Below are 16,743 nucleotides of genomic sequence, written 5' to 3' on the forward strand. Positions count from 1 at the left end.
ATTTCAAGCAATTATTTTCATCTTCTCTTGATTATAATCCTATCTAATAAAGATGGAATATGCATATTGACTGTCACATCATAACTAAGATGGTGGCGCCCACAGCCAATAAGGAGGGAATATGCAAATTGATGTGACAAAGATGGCAGCATCCGGGCCAGGACACTTGTGTTCTGCCCCGCCCCGGCTGCTCCTGGCCTCTGGGCAGCTTGTGAAGGTGGAAGGCAGCGGCCAGAGTGAAGGTCCGGGTCTCGGGTGTCAGCAGCCAGGGAAAGGAAGGCCTATTCTTGCATGAATCTTCATGCATCAGGCCTCTAGTGTATAAAATAAGCTGCAAAATGGCCATTCTCTGCAGGATTTGAGATCCTGTTAACAAGCCTATGGTCTCAGTGTGGCTCAAATGAATTCATAAAAATTCTCCACGGGTTTGGATATTTCCTATTTTGACAGGGTCTAAGAGCTCCTGCTCTCCCAGGGGCTTAGTGCTGCTCCCCACCCCATGCTTGGCACCACCAATGGGCAAGGAGAGGGGACCACAAGCAAGTCTCCCAGGCAGAGGCCAGAGGCTGCCCCAACAGTCAGGGAGCACATGGACAGACTCAGCCAACAGAAATAGAGAGGGAGGGTCTCCTTGAAACCATTTCCCATGTACGTGGGAGCCCACAGCACATGAACTCCCCCCACCGTCTTCTTCTCCCAAGACAAACAGGACACCTTCCCCTTCACACTCAGGAACTGCAGGTCCTTCTGAGACATCCAGTCCTGAGTCTCTGTCCCTGGAAGCAAAGGCCAGGCTGGTGACAGCCTAAGATGAAGGAGGGATCCCTCTGCCATCACCACCCAGCTTGACACCCCCTGAGTCACCTCTATGGCCTTCTTGCTGGGAGAAAATCCAACCTTCCCGGCGCATTTGAGAACACGGGGAAGACCTGGTACCCAGCTGGATTTCTGTGTCACAACCAGAAATAATCCCCAGTTTGGGGCCCGTGGGGCTCTCTGTGTGGTGCTGACAGACCCCAGATCAAGACACAGCAGAGGCCAATGCTGGGGTGAGGGGGTCATTTTCTCAGGGGATACGTGCCCCCATGAGCCTTGCTATTGCAAGTGGGCTCCACAGGCCAGTAAGATCCACTCCCCTGAGAGCTCCTCAGATGCAGAGTCCCTGGTCCACTGCACACCTGCCGAGTCAGAATCCACATTTTAACAGGATCTGGAGACCCTCCCTGTGCACAGGAGCGGGGGAGGGGAGTCCCAACCACATCATGGGGTCTCCCTCTGGCATTGCATCCATGTTAGCTGGACAGCTGCTGAACAGCGTTTATTGATTTTAGATGAGAGAGAGAGAGAGAGAGAGAGAGAGAGAGAGAGAGAGAGAGAGAGAGATTTGTTGCTCCAACCAGGGATCAAACTTGCAACCTAAATATGTGTGTGACCAGGAATCAAACCCGCAACCTTTTTGGTGAATAGGACCATGTCAAGGCTGATGCAACCTTTTTAAGATGTTAACTGGACATCGCAGTCTTTACAAAGTTTCACAGGAGATCCAATGCACAACAACGGAGACACCCCTGTGACAATTTTTCTGAGGTGGCCCCAGAACTCCTCCTCTGAGGAGAAAAGTCAAATGTGAAAGAGAGAGGGCTGTGGGGGAGGCTACTGTGCACCTGCCAGGGAGCCAGGGAGAGTGACCAGAAACTGGACGCCCCAAGCTAGTGCTTTTCTGGATGCTGTGTGCATGTGCGTGCGTGCGTGTGTGTGTGTGTGTGTGTGTGTGTGTGTGTGTGTGTGTGTGTTCAGAGGTCTCAGCAATTCCCAGGGAACCGAGATATAGAGTAAAGGTAAACTGCAAGGAGGAGACGGGGTGACAGGAAAAAGGGGAGGGAGAGTGAGCTTCCTAAGCACAGACCCCACCGTGGCCCACGTGAGGAGGGAAGTGATCTGGCCCCAGGAGGAAGCTCAGCACATGGGGAGGAGGGACAGCAGATCCTACCCGTCTGGAGAGCAGTGCCTGTGAGCCTTACTGGAGCCCAAGCTCTTCCCACAGAGAGAGGAACAGAGAAGGCAGCAGTCACCATGGAGTCCCCTTTAGCCTCTGCTCACAGAGGGCTTGTCCCCTGGCAGGGATTCCTGCTGGCCAGTAAGGAGGGGACAATTCCTGGAGGTGGGCGGAAGGATGGGGGACAGAGACTGGTTAAGATCCTCTGGGGAGGACAGCCTCTGGGAGGAAAGCGAGGCTGATATTTGGACCTGAAGGGAAAGGTCAGGGGCGCAGAGTAGGATGGGGGAGGGAGTTCAACAACAACAACATCTCAGGATCTGAAAGTGGTGAAGGGCAGGAAAACCTCGATTGCTGTTCATTTCTTACATTGTTCCTTACTGAGGGTTGAATTTTGTAAACTGATTATAATAAGAACAATTTATGTGAGGAGACACCAGAACAACTTCACCAGGGGAGCTAAGCATTGTCTTTACCACCAACCTCAGAAATGGGCACCTGCACCCAGGGGGTGTAGGACCCAGGGAGCACTCATTCATTCACCCACAGGCACCTCAGCTTGCTGCAGGCCCTGGGGTACAACAGAGCAGACCAGTCCCTTCCCCCATGGAGCTCACCTTCTAGGAGACAGACAAGGGAAGATCTAGATGTGATGTCAGGTCCCCACAAGTGCCATGAGGAAAACAGCTGAGGGACAGGTCAGAAAGTGGAGACACCGGGCTTTTAGAGGAGGTGGTCACCACAGGTGTCTCCCAAGGACATTCTGAGGTCATCAGGGGTCTTAGAGCAGTGAGAAGGTGAGCCAGGCAGACACCTGGGGAGGAGTATTCAAAACAAACTAACAAAAATAACAGGTTCAGAGGTGCTGACCTTAGTGCCCCTGATGAAGTTTTTCTGGTGTCTCCTCACATGTGGCCATGCTACTGACCTTGGCCATGGGCGCCACACACACACTCACATACAGACAAAGGCAAAGAGATGAAGAGATGAAGAGACTTGCTCAGTATAAAGGGCCTCATCTTTCCATTCCAATACATAGATCCAAATAATGACCCATTTATCTTTTCCCTCTAGTCTCACTCTTAACCTTCTGGAGCCCCCCCACCACTGCACAGCTCTCTATTGTGCCGACCAATGCTGCCGAAGGGAAGGATGTGGTTCTGCGTATCCGCAACAAGCCTCCGGATGCTGTGAGCTTTCAGTGGTACAGGGGGGAAGGGGCGAGATTCCATCGGAATATTGCATCTATTGTAATGGACTTAAGAGTACAAGCATTGGGGCCCGCATACAGCGGTCGAGAGAAAGTAAACAGTGATGGATCCATGCTGTTAAAGAGGGCCACACGGAGGGACACGGGATACTACACCGTAGTAGCCTACCTTCGAGATTCAAAAAAAGAAATAGGATTTGGACGGCTCCGTGTATACCGTGAGTGATTGCTCTCTGACTTCTGGGTGTTCTGTGGGTGAATTTTACTTTACACACAGGACTGACAGCACTGGACTTTCCTCCATCCCTCTCTGCCTCACATTCCAGGTTGGGTTTGGGCATTTAGTGCAGGACACACACAGTGGACACAAACTTCCTAGGTCAGAGTTCCCTTCCCGGATTCCTGCCCTGCAGACAGTCACCACAGAGAGAAGGGCCAGTCTAATGGGACAGACTCAGCAGAGGGAGACCAGTCTCAGTCCGGGTCCCTGGGCCCCTCCCCATGACCATGACCCTGAGAAAGACCCTGCAGGACTCGGTCAGAGCCTGGCCTGAGGAGCTTCCTGGAATCCTCATAGAGAAACTCAGCTAAGGAAGCCCCTTCACAGGCCCTTCTCCTAGAGCTCCTGACTTCAAGGACCCTGGGGAGTGTGTGTCAGGTTGGGTTTGAGCTCCTGGAAAGGGCTGACTGAGATCAATCATTTCCTGAGTGTCTGAAGCACAAGGCTGGGCTCAGCCCAAAAAGCTACATCTGGGCAGAAATGGAGTCTGGTCCTTCACCTGAGGCTATGTGTGAAGAGCACAGCTAGATAAGGTCCCTGGGTCATTAGACAACTATTCTGGGGGACTTAGGAGAGTGAAGCGAAAGGTAAGTATCCCCAGGGAGGAACAGAGGAGAAAAGATGGTCCTGGCAGCTCCTCACCCACCAGGGACCAGCCCAGGGGATTCTCTCTTAGAGTTGATCAAGAAGAGATACCTCTTATTTGAGCATCTTTGTTAGATACTGTGAATATTTCATGATTAATACACTGACAACTGGGCAGTCAAATATCTATCCTCCTTCATTGAAAAGAAACTGAGGCACAGGTAGATACAGTCACTAAAACAGAATCCCACAGACCATGAGCAGCTAGCTGATCAGAGTCACCTGAGGTCTGGCTGCAGGCAGAGCCCCATCCTCTCCTCCATCCCGGGGCCTATTAGGTGTCTGTGGATCGCTAGACCAACCATTGGTTCAGATCCTTTCTTCTTAGGCATCCTCAGCTCAGAGGGAGATATTCTGGTCTGGGGAAGGAAAGGAAATGAAGAATTAATCTGTTTTCATGCTAAAACTAAATTACCTGCAGTAACAATCAGAGTCAGTGCTGGGAACGCCCAGGCCTTCCCCTCACGTGGCTGATCCACCCCTCCCTGCACTTCCTTCCTGCACTGAACTTGAAACCACTTATTTGTTTCCTGTGTGAAGGTGTCACTCCCACTGGATAGAAAGGAAAGGACTTTGCCTGCTCTCTCCTCACTCTACACCTACAACCAGTTCAGGGACCATCATGTAACACTCAGTTACTTTTGATGAATTAGGAAGAAATAAATGGTGATTGAATGAATGAATAAATAAATGATCCAAAATCTCTTCAGAAACTGGAAACTGGATGCAGAGTCCTTAAAATTCTGGCCACAAAGGACAAAACCCTTGTCCCTGCCCCATGTCTCAGATCCTTTGCTGCTTTTTAGAGAAATAGTCCTTCCAACAATTGGTGTATTAATAATAATTATCACATATGGAAGATTTTAAATTATTTCCAAATTTATATCTCATAACCACCAAACACAAATGGTTCACAAAGGTCAGAATTTCAGCAAGTCCATGCTACTCTATTGCCGTCCTTCACCCCTTCTGAATCTGTCCTCAGCAGAGGGAGAATGACTTTAATGACCAAGCTTTGGCCTGTGCTCACTCTTTTCTAACTCATTCCTCGGACTCTGCTCTATGACTTATTGGCTCACTGGCTCATGCCAGTCACACTTACCTGGGAAGGCCTGCTCAACCTCTTGGCCCAGGGGCCTGAGTAGTCAACTGACCCTGGGGTTGCTCCTGGTCCCCATGTGTTATTTCTCCTCAAAGCCCGGGCTGTAGGATGTCCTGAAAATGGTATTTCATAGAAATACACTTTAGCTGGACAATGGAGGTATGTGCAGCTGGAAGGAATGCTTCCTTGTCAGCCAGGCAGTCAGCTGGTCTATGAAAATCCGAAAGAAATCTGGGGTGGTCTCTGGCTCCTAGTCTTATGTTTTTCCATGACCGAACCCTGATACTTAACTGTCACCTGAGAAAGTCTGTGCTTTCTCCCATTCACAGAGCTGGAGGCCTTACATTCTCTGAGCACTCAGATCCTCATGCATTTGTCTTGTAATACACAGATCTGCCATATTCTTTTAAGGACTCATGTTGGTGAGAGGTCCAGCTCTGATTGAAGAAGCCTTTGGAGGACTCAAAGGTACCACACAGGGCAGTGTTCTCTCTGTCACCTGCACAGTCAGGTACCCACACCCAACATCACAAGCAACAACTCCAACCTTGATAGTTTTGATTTGCATTTTTGTGTGACAGTGATGTTGAGCATCTTTTCCTGTGTTTTGGTGGCCATTTCTGTATCTACTCTGGAGAAATGTCTATTCAAGTGCTTTGCCTATTTTTAAATCAGGTTATTTGGTTCTGTTGTTGTTTTATTGTATGAGTTCTTTGTATATTCTAGATATTAACCCCTCATCTTGTATATGATTTTCAAAATATTTTATCTCATTCCATAGGTCACTTTTCACTGTTTATTTTGTCCCTTGATGAACAAATGTTTTCATTTTGACAAAATCCAATTTATCTAATCTTTTTGCTGTGTTCTTAGTGTCATGTTTAAGAAATCATTGCCAAATCCAATGTCATAATGCTTCCCCCTAAGAGTTTTATAATTTTAGGTCTCCATCCATTTTGATTGAATTTTTGTGTCTGGTATAAGCAACAGTCCACTGCATTTGTTTTGCATGTGGATATGGCTGTTCAACACCATTTGTTGAAAAGACTGTCCTCTCTCCATCCAAACCATTTGCTTGTGTCTTTTGGTGAATAAAACTTTTTGTTCCACTGGCACACTATTTTAATTACTTTAGCTCTATAGTAAGCTTTCAAATTAGAAAGTATGAAACCTACAATTTCATTCTTCTTCTGTAAAATTGTTGCAACCATTTGGGGTCCACTGAAATTCCACTTGTATTCTAGGATGTATTTTTCTATTTCTACAAAAAAGTCCATGGGGTTTTTATAAGGATTGTGTCAAATATGTAGATAAGTGGGAGTCTTCCAATCCATGGACATGGATGTCTCTTCATGTATTTGTTTCTTCTTTACTTTCTTCCAGAAACATTTGGTAATGTTCAGTATATACATTTTCCTTTTTATTAATTAAGTTTAATCCTAAGTATTCTGTTCTTTCTGATGCTATTGTAAAGGGAACTGTTTTCTTAATCCATTTTGGGATTGTACATTTTTGTTGCAAATAAGTAGAAATGATGCTGAGTGTTGATTTTTGTCTCCTGTAACTTTGCCTTATTTATTCTTTCTAACAAATTGTGTGTCTTAATCTTTAAGATTTTCTACATGTACGATTATGTTGTCTTTCTTAAAAGATTATTTTCTTCTTTTTTTTTCAATTTAGATACCTCTTATTTTATCTTTCTGCCTAGTTTTTCTGGCCATGACTTCTAGTACTATGTTGAAAATTGGGAAAAGCAGCATCTTATCTTGCTCATGATCTTAGTAACATTTTCCAAGTATCTCCATGGAGTATTGTGTAAGCTGTGGGCTTTCATGCATGGCCTTGACAATATCGAGTAGTTTCTTTATATTTTGACCATCTTTTGTTAAGATGATAACCACTTCTCTAGCAATTTTGTCCATGGTGCTATTCAATGTGCTGGCCAGGAAATAAAGTTTTGTTCAGACTGAGGAATCCTTTGGATGGAACTTCTTCCAATCCAAATCATGAAGACTGGGGTGGGCCATCTTTATTGCCTAATGAATTATTTAACAAGGGGTAAATGCTTTTTTTTAAACTTTCTGTAAAGTTCCCTTGGCCCCAGAGATGGACAAATATGGTAAACCCACATTCTCCAACATATATGGAAGTTTACATGAAAAGTGGGACCTGATCATATTTAAAGTCAAATAAAGTTTTAGGAAAAAATCAATAAAAGCTCATGAAAGTTTTATCTTGATGATGAGGTTATTGTACACATGGGCTGGAAAGGGTTTCATGTGCTGATACTACAGAGATGTCTGTGGGAACAGGTCAGGGGTCACCCTGGTGTGATCTGGGGTCAGAGAGGAGGTGCAGCAGTCCTTTTAACACATTGTCACTGGATCAAAGACAGTGGTCCTTCTGCAGAGGCCAGGACCATCCTCTGATGACCTTACACTGGGCCAGTGAGAGCCTGAGAGGTCTGATTTATTTGCGTGGTTCCAGGCCCCAAGCCCACTCTCAATCAGTCATACCCTCTGTGTCTCTGCAGAGCCCGTGAGAGTGCCCACCCTCCTAGCCAGCAACACCACTGTCACGGAGCATAAGGATTCCGTGGTCCTGACCTGCTACACAAATGCAGTCTCTACCCAGTGGTTTTTCAATGGCATGAATCTGCGGCTGACGGAGCGGATGCAGCTGTCCTGGAAGAACAGAACCCTCACCATAGTCCCCGTCAGGAGGGAGGATGCTGGGAACTACCAGTGTGAAGTGTCCAACCCCATCAGTTCCGCTGAAAGTGTGCCAGTTGAGCTGGATGTAAAATATGAGTGACCCTCCTCCTCTCCTATAGGTTACTAAACTCTGAATAATTTTTTGCACCCTTTAAATAGATTTGTTGTGAGGGTGGAAAGTCCTTAGAAGACTTACATTGAGTCAATAAATACACAAAAATCAGAGCTGACTTTGTCATTATTTTTGAGTTAAGGTCACCTTCCACACTAGATCACACCTCTGACTTGTTTTAGTTGCACCATCTCCACAGTGGAGGTGACACTGAATCCCTCAGAGGATGGTTAGTGGTTGTGTGATGACTGGTGGGAGTATGTGTTGAGGTCACAGAAATTTGAGCTCTGTCCCTCTTTCAGGGGGCCAGTTGAGGGTGCCTGGACACTGTTGTTGGACAACAGAAATACACAGAAGGACACCCATGTGGGTAGCAACACTGACCTTTTTTTCTCCCTGTTTGACTTCTCCCCCCAAAATTTCTTAAGTCTTCTTGGGTATTTTTGTTTTAATGGCAATAGACTTATTTACATATGTTAAATGCGACTCTATTCTCCTTGTTAATAGTATATCATTGGAAATGTTGCTAATATAACCAAGGCTTTGGCTAAAATGTTCTAGTTCAGTGAGGTACACACAGAATTAGAAATGACCTCACCCTTTATGGAGCTAAGTTTGACCTGAGGAGTATTTTGGAATCTCTTGGAAAAGAGGGCATCCCCCAATGCTAGAGAGACTGCAAGTGAAGCGTGAGGGTGAGGATTCCTAACCTCAAGAGGCTGTTAAAACTCCCATCTTGGGTTTCATAGAAACACCTACATCAGAGCAAACTATGAGGTGAATGTCAGTTTCTCTGCACTTAGGTCACTAATCAGGCCAAATCCAGTGACATCAGCCATGATGTAGGATGGAGAATACTCTTCTTCCTTGGAGATGTCATTTCCTCAAAGGGAAGGTGACTGTAGAGAGAAATGTAAAGTCTTCATAGAAAGCACAGCCTTCTGGGAGATAAGATTCTGACTGTGTTCAGGGTCTGTCAGCTATTTTGCATCTGTTTATAAATGGCTGAGAATTGCACCACTTTATAAATTGCAGTAGCTGGTGGAGATGCAAACCAGGTCTTGGCTGAATGAAATTTAGTTGTGTTTCTTTCAACTCTGCAGAAAGCAGTTTTGTTATGACCCTGAGGTTTTAGTGTTCCCTCAAACAGGCTCTTCCTGACTACAGGTCTCTGATCTCTATTTATTTTTTTAGAGCATTTCCTTTATAAATGTAAATTGCAACTTGCAATTGCAGATTTTTTCTGTGCCTTTTTGAAATATACAGAAGTCTCCTTAAAAACTTTTTGCCAGTGTCATTACCCAGAGAATATCTGTCTCAAGGGCCTGGCCCCATCCCCTTAAAATATAATCCTCCTGGTGTCCCTGTGTCGCAGTCTCTGAGAAAGGGTAAGAGTCTAACTTGGGTGAGGACCTTTACAACCTAGAGGTAACCTCCTGTCAGGATTTCATAAGAAGTTTTCTTTTTTGAGTGTGTAAAGCCAGTTAGCAAACACAGATGCCTATGATCCTGCTTCTGTTCTTAATTTTTTCCCCAGCATTTTGTTTCGGGGGTGTTGAGCTCAGTCTCACTGCCCTATTGCATGGTCTTGAATAGAGTCTGTCTTGCTTCTTTCAATTTGCCCAATGCATGTTATACTTTGACATCACCTAATAAGCTGAATCAGTGTCCATCCTTCCCATATCTTCAAATATTCCAATTTCTTTGTTTTTTAAATATATTTTATTGATTTTTTACAGAGAGGAAGGGAGAGGGATAGAGAGTTAGAAACATCGATGAGAGAGAAACATTGATCAGCTGCTTCCTGCACACCTCCTACTGGGAATGTGCCCACAACCAAGGTGCATGTCCTTGACCGGAATTGAACCTGGGACCTTTCAGTCTGCAGGCCAATGCTCTATCCACTGAGCAAAACTGGCCAGGGCCCAATTTCTTTAAAATACATATTCCCAGTTTTCCTGCCTTTCTCCTGACTGGGCGTCCACAGCGGGAGATGACCTGACTGCCCATATCCTTCTGGTGCCTCGGGTTGCCTCAGAGGGGCCATTATTTGAGAGGACGTGGCAGTGTGAACAGTGTTCTCATTCTACATGTGTTTTCACTGCATGTTCAAAGAATAAGATCACAGAGGTTTTAAAAAATATTCTGTCATGAAACTCAACAACTCCAGTAAACATGCAGTTCCCCAGTCACGTCCTCCACCCACAGGCCTGCACCGGCCAACCCTGTTTCCGACCCTCTGTGACCTGGAGCTCAAGCCAGACATTTGTGTCCTCATTCTTTGATTTCTTTGTTGATTTTACAAACTCCATGTGCCTGTCCTTAGAGAGTCAACAACCAGAACCTGGGAAATGGAAACAAATCTCTCCTCTGGTTCTGTTTCCTTTCCTACTCCCTGTGGCCTCTGGGGTATTTGGCTGAAATCCTTGGAGACCCAACTAAGGGTGGATTGTAGGTAGGCAGAGGTGGGCAAGCAGGGGACGTTCATGAAGGAATGGGGTCTTCTCGGAATTAAGATAAGAAATGGTAAGGCCTGTGGGTTTGGGGGCTGTTAGGTATTATATGGGTTCAGAGGGACCTGGGGTACCATGCAGGAGGGCTTTTTTATAGGGTCTCAGAATGGGACTAAGAAATATGAGTGAGGGGCAGACCTAACTTGTTGAGGTAGGAACCACTGGAGCTGGTGTGGTGGGGTGGGGTGCCATTCTCCCAGACCTGGATGGGCATCAGAAGTGAGACACAGGGTGAAGGGGAAAGGACAAAGTTTTTAAACACTCCGATTCGTGCTCTGACATTGGGACACGAGGGAACAACAGGTGTACAAGCTGGCAGGAAACATGGGACAGGAGACATGAAACAGGGAACACAGGGGAGAAGTGGATGAGCATCTTGTAGGGAGCAAGGAGTCTGGAGAGCAATGAGGGATTGTAGGAAGGGGACACCATGAGTGCAGAACATGAGGACAGGGAGTTGAAAGATTTGAGTGAGGAAGGGAGTTAGAGTGCAAGGTAGTTAGACTAGAAAAGGGGCAGAAACAGAGCTTGGAGAAGGTGGGGAATGCAAGGCAGGCTTGGGGGTGAGGACCAAACTTGAGGGTCAGAGGTGTCCAGTCTCCAGGTCTGACGAGTAGAGGCATGTGCAGCAGGCTCTCAAAGGGTGGTCTGGGGCAGCAGTTTTCACATGGCCTCAGAGAGCCAGGAAAAGCCAAATCTCACCCGCATTGCCCAAGACGTGCCTCAGCTGAGTCAACAAGTTAGCCAAGTCCCAGGGGATTTGGATGTCAGTGAGTAAGTCTGACTAGTAACCTGGGGACAAATAAGAGAGTGGTCAATGGTGTGTGTGTGTGAATGTGTGTGTGTGTGTGTGTGTGTGTGTGTGTGTGTGTGTGTTTGGAAGGGGGAGATTGAGGGCTGGGATAAAGGTGGAATGAGTGGACCCTTTCCTTCTTTGTTGACTAGTCAGAGTGAACTTTCTGTGATTCAGGTGGGAGCTATGTGGCAGGTCACAGGGCTGGAGTGGTAGGTGCCCATGGTCTTGGCCACCTGTCCTTGTCTAATCCAGGATGTGTTACTTCCATATGTGATGGATGCTGCCCTCTCCACCTGACCTTCTGTTGGTGGGTGTGATAGAACCCAAGTCATGATGAGCAGTTCTGCCTACCTGGTCACCTACAGCCCATGTTCAGACTCTCCATCTCTCCTCAGGCCCAGAAGCCAGTCAGGAGCTCTTGTTCCATTGCTGTAGAAGATATGGCCTTGCTCTAAACCCTAGGAGTCTGCATGTGGTTTTCTTTTTTTTTTTAATATATTTTATTGATTTTTTTCAGAGTGGAAGAGAAAGGGATAGAGAGTTAGAAACATCGATGAGAGAGAAACATCGATCAGCCGCCTCCTGCACACCCCCTACTGGGGATGTGCACTCAACCAAGGTACATGCCCTTGACCGGAATTGAACCTGGGACCCCTCAATCCGCAGGCCGACGCTCTATCCACTGAGATAAACCGGTCAGGGCCGCATGTGGTTTTCTTATTAGGTCTCACCAGAGGCTTCACAAAGCACCTTTCATCCTTCTAACATGGATTAGATGGAGGTACAAGTGCAGTAACTTGTCCTTTACTCTGGAGGTACATCCAGCATGGCCCAGACTATTGGAGCCAAAAAGCCTCATAGATGTGGCAGATCCCTGAATTATCAGAGATGTGGATGCCCCTACAGCTCATGTTTTGCTTAAACTGCTGATCACTGGAGCTGATCCTGACCCTGCCACCGCTGTCATTACTGACGTCATTGTCTTAGAGCATCAACATCAGCGGACATCCACTTCCACCCTTCAGAGCACACGTGTCTTACAGAGGCATTTAGAAAACTTGCAGTTTTGTTCATCTTTAGCGGGAAAGCCTCTAGTGTTCACCCCTAAGGATGACATTAACTGTAGGTCTATTTTTTTATGACTTGAGCTTGGCGTGGAATTGACTTGGTAAATGAACACATCCCTTTGCCCTGGTAATGAGGGACAGCTTCATGGTCTCCCAATCTATGCAGTCACTTAGAAGGGACTGCAGTAGGTTTAATACTCAGCTTTCGCCGTCCTGAAATTCATAATGATTTTTGAACAAAGAGCCCTGCATTTTCACTTGACACTTGACTTTTCCTGCTTCTGCTGGTAAGAGCAGCTCTGGGTGGAAAAGAAGGGCTTGACCCAATTGGAAGGTGAAATTTGTAATGTAGCCACCAGAGGGCAGCACCACCACAAGATGACCTGGAGAGACTGTGAAGGGATGTGGAAGACTTTTTGGCGTTTTCTACTCTGTTTTTGTAATTAAACGTGTCTATTGAGTAGGACCACCCCACCCCCACAGAAAGAAGTTCCTCCATTTCTGATGTACCTGAGAGATTCAAATGTAAAGAAATCGGTTAGTTGGCTCAAATGTGAAAAACATTGAACAGACACAATAAAGTCTACACTAAATATTGGTCTTCAGAAAAATACTGGAGAAACAGGATGGGAAGTGTGTGTGTGTGTGTGTGTGTGTGTGTGTGTGTGTGTGTGTGTGTGTGTTGGGGATGAGAAGGAAAGCAGCTGAGTCCTCATCTTCCAAGAAGGATGACCTTAGATTAGATAATGCCTAAAAGTGAAAAACCAGTAAGTAACTTATTTAGAGAAAATTTGGTTTCATTTGGGGAAGCTGTTGTCATTCAGGGTCGATGTTCTCAGCAAGCAGTGGTCGGCAAACTCATTAGTCAACAGAGCCAAATATCAACAGTACAACAACTGAAATTTCTTTTGAGAGCCAAATTTTTTAAACTTAAACTGCTTCTAATGCCACTTCTTCAAAATAGACTTGCCCAGGCCGTGGTATTTTGTGGAAGAGCCACACTCAAGGGGCCAAAGAGCCACATGTGTCTCGAGAACCTCAATTTGCCGACCATGGCCCCAGACAGAGAAGCCAGACCTCCCTGTGATCACTTTAAACAGCACACAGAGACACAGGGCTTATCACAGCAATGTCCAGTGTTGTCACAAATACAAGAAAGAACATCCAACAGCAGGGAGCCAGGAACTGGCTTTGCTCCCAGCACAAATATAAGACAAAGAATAACAATTTCATGTTCCAGCCACAGTAGGAGTCAAAATCTCCTTGGGGTTGTACGTGATCACATCAAAACAAGATGCTTCCTTTGGGCCTTGCACACTGATTGCGTTTTGAGAAGCCCAAAGTTCTTGGTTCTTTGTCCAAATGAAATGTGATGGGCACTGACATGTTCTCCGTGTTTGTTTTGCTTTGTCTTGTTTGTTTGTTTTTTATATCAGGAGCATAGAATTTAAAAATTATAATCCTCGGTTCATGTATTTGGAAGCAGACTGAAGTTGCAGCTTCCAGAATGATCTCGAAGGGCAGGACTGGGCATGTGCCTCCCTAAGAAAGCTGCTGCTAATTCCCTGATGAAAACCTGGAAAATGTGACACATTGTATTGGTCACAGCCCCTCTGCACCCTCTGTAGCAACAGCCCAGGGTCGCCAGCTCCATGGCCCTGAGTGCTGAGAGAGGCACAACAACATGCACCTCACAAAACCACTTGCCTCTACCAGACTCACACACTGAATCTGCTGCCAGAGATTCCGGGAATTGCGGTCTTCAGCTGCTCAGTTTTTTGTGTTTCCAAGGGGTTTAGGAGAAAGTGAGTTAAAGCAATCTGGGGCATCAATCCTAGACATCATTGGGGCACCTCTGTTATAACATGTACACAACCGAGATCTTTCATTGTTGTTAATTCTCACCCGAGAATATAGTTTCCACTGATTTTTTTTTTCCAGAGAGAGTGGAAAGGAAGGAGTGGGGGAGAGAGAGACCCATCAGTGTGAGAGAGACACATCAATTGGTTGCCTCCCACACATGCCCCAACCAGAGCCAGGCCTGGGATGGAACCTACAATTCAGGTATATGCCCTTGACCAGGAATTGACCTTTGGTGCTTGGGCCGATGCTCCAACCACAGGGCCACAACCAAGATCTTTTTTCTGCTCACCTCCCAACCTGATCCTCCAGAGCCTTTCTCTTCTCAGTCAAGTTCATCTGTCACCTTCCAAGTGCTCAGGTTGAAAATATTGGCATTATTCTTTTTTAAAATGTATTTATTGATTTTTGAGAGAGGGAGGGACAGAGAAACATCAATGTGAGAGAGAAAAACTTTGATTGGTTGCCTCCCACACACACTCAAACTGGAGATCAAACCCACAATCTGTACATGTGCCCTGACCAAGAATCGAACCGGTGACCTATTGGTGCACAGAATGATGCTCAACCAACTGAGATACACTGGCCAGGCCTATTATTCTTGATGCCTTTCTTACTCCCCCAGTATTCGCTAATCCATCAGCACACCTGCAGTCAGTCTACACAGTATAGATAGAACCCAGACACTCAGGTCCAAGCCATCATCACTCCTTAATGGAATTATTATGTCTCCTATCTCCGTGGTCAGCAAACTGCGGCTCGCGAGCCACATGCTGCTCTTTGGCCCCTTGAATGTGGCTCTTCCACAAAATACCACGGCCTGGGCGAGTCTATTTTGACGAAGTGGCATTAGAAAAAGTTTAAGTTTTAAAAATTTGGCTCTCAAAAGAAATTTCAGTCGTTGTACTGTTCATATTTGGCTCTGTTGACTAATGAGTTTGCCGACCACTGTCCTATCTGATCTTCCTGCTGCCTCCTTGACCCACCTGATATCAATCTCCCCTGAGTAGGACCTGTGAATTCCTAGAGATGAATTTTTTTTAAAACCCAAGTCAGGTCACTCTTTTTCTTCCCAAAGCCCTCCTGTCACTCATACCTCCATCACACCAAAGTCCAAAGACATCACCACAGCCCACAAGGTCCCACATTAGCGCTGCTCAAAGGGCTGGTCTGCACAAGACAAGGAGTTTCCCCCGGAAGGTCAAGCAACTCAGTGCTCTGGTTGAGAAAGTCTTGCAATGAAGAACATGCCAGCAGAAATAAACAGGACACTGAGCGATGTGGTTGGTCTACTTTCTGTCCTAGGCTCTTTAGGGCCTTGCAGATCAACCTTTGATGGCAGAGCCCTAAAAAAATCTGGTCCCTGTCTACACTGCTCGTGCCATTCTCCCCATCCCTGCTATTCTGGCCACAGTGGCTTCCTGACCTTCGAACATGGCAAGCATCCTCCTGCCCCAGGGTCTTTGCGCTGGTCATTCCCTCTCTCTAAAATAATCTTTCTTTAAAGACCTACAGGACCCCTTCCTCTCGCCTAGGTTTCACTCAGATGTCACATAGTCATGGAGGATTTCCCTGACCATCTTATATAATAAATAACCCCCAACCCACCCACTCCCTCTCTCCTTTACCCCACTTTATAATCCTTTTAGAGGACTTATTGCCATCTGAAATACTGTTCATTTATTTTTTTTATTGTTTCTCCCTCATCACTAGACTATCAGCTCCGTGAGGCCAGTGACTATCTGGTTCACTTCTGTGTCCTTACAACCACTATAATCCTGTGAAAAACGTGTGCTCATTGTGCAAAAAAGAAATTAACTCACCTGTGAATAATTGCATGCTGGGTAATGAATAACATCCCTTCAGTTTCACTGACCATAAAATGTGAATAATTCCAGCCCTATCAACGTGTAGGAATCATGTAAGAATGGGCCTTCTTCCAGATACCTATTGCTATGTAACAAAAGACCCAAACTTAAAATCGCTACATGTCTGACATGATGAGGGACCTGGGATGACAAACTCCAATCATGATGATAAATAATCAATTTTTGCACAAGGTACTAAAACCCCAAAATCTTGGGTGAAATTCCCTAAAGAAGGGACACTGGGGTTCTTTTGGAGGGTCAGCCCTCCTGGTTTTTCATGCCTCTCTTCACTCCATCTCCGGAATGACCCTAAGGGATATGCACTGTCCTCACTCTGGATTTCAGAGAGAAAACGGGCTTGTACTGGGGTTGTTACTTCACAAGGCACGGGTCTCAGGGGGACTATTCTGTCGTCCTCTGTACTTACCTACACACACCATGTGGATCAGACACATGGGTCAGTGCTGCTGTTTCTCTGAGATACGTCCAAGTTGGCATGTGTTGTCTTATTCCTCTCGTCGCTATGACTACAAGATTTTTACACTTCCCCAGGAAAGAAAATTTTTATTAAAGTCAGGAT

The 16,743-nt window shown here is 46.0% G+C and overlaps 1 protein-coding gene across 1 annotated transcript; it reads left to right on the forward strand.

The window, feature by feature from the left end:
• The first annotated feature begins 1,929 nt into the window (after positions 1-1,929).
• On the forward strand, positions 1,930-8,162 carry LOC308236156 (cell adhesion molecule CEACAM21-like). The gene is made up of 3 exons (XM_080645526.1): positions 1,930-2,137; positions 3,071-3,424; positions 7,767-8,162. The coding sequence occupies exons 1-3, from the start codon at positions 2,074-2,076 to the stop codon at positions 8,045-8,047; spliced, it is 699 nt and encodes a 232-aa protein (XP_080501652.1). The 5' UTR covers positions 1,930-2,073; the 3' UTR covers positions 8,048-8,162.
• The last annotated feature ends 8,581 nt before the right edge of the window (positions 8,163-16,743 follow it).

This window comes from Plecotus auritus (genome assembly GCF_963455305.1).
Source record: "Plecotus auritus genome assembly, chromosome: 10".
Classification (NCBI taxonomy): domain Eukaryota; kingdom Metazoa; phylum Chordata; class Mammalia; order Chiroptera; family Vespertilionidae; genus Plecotus; species Plecotus auritus.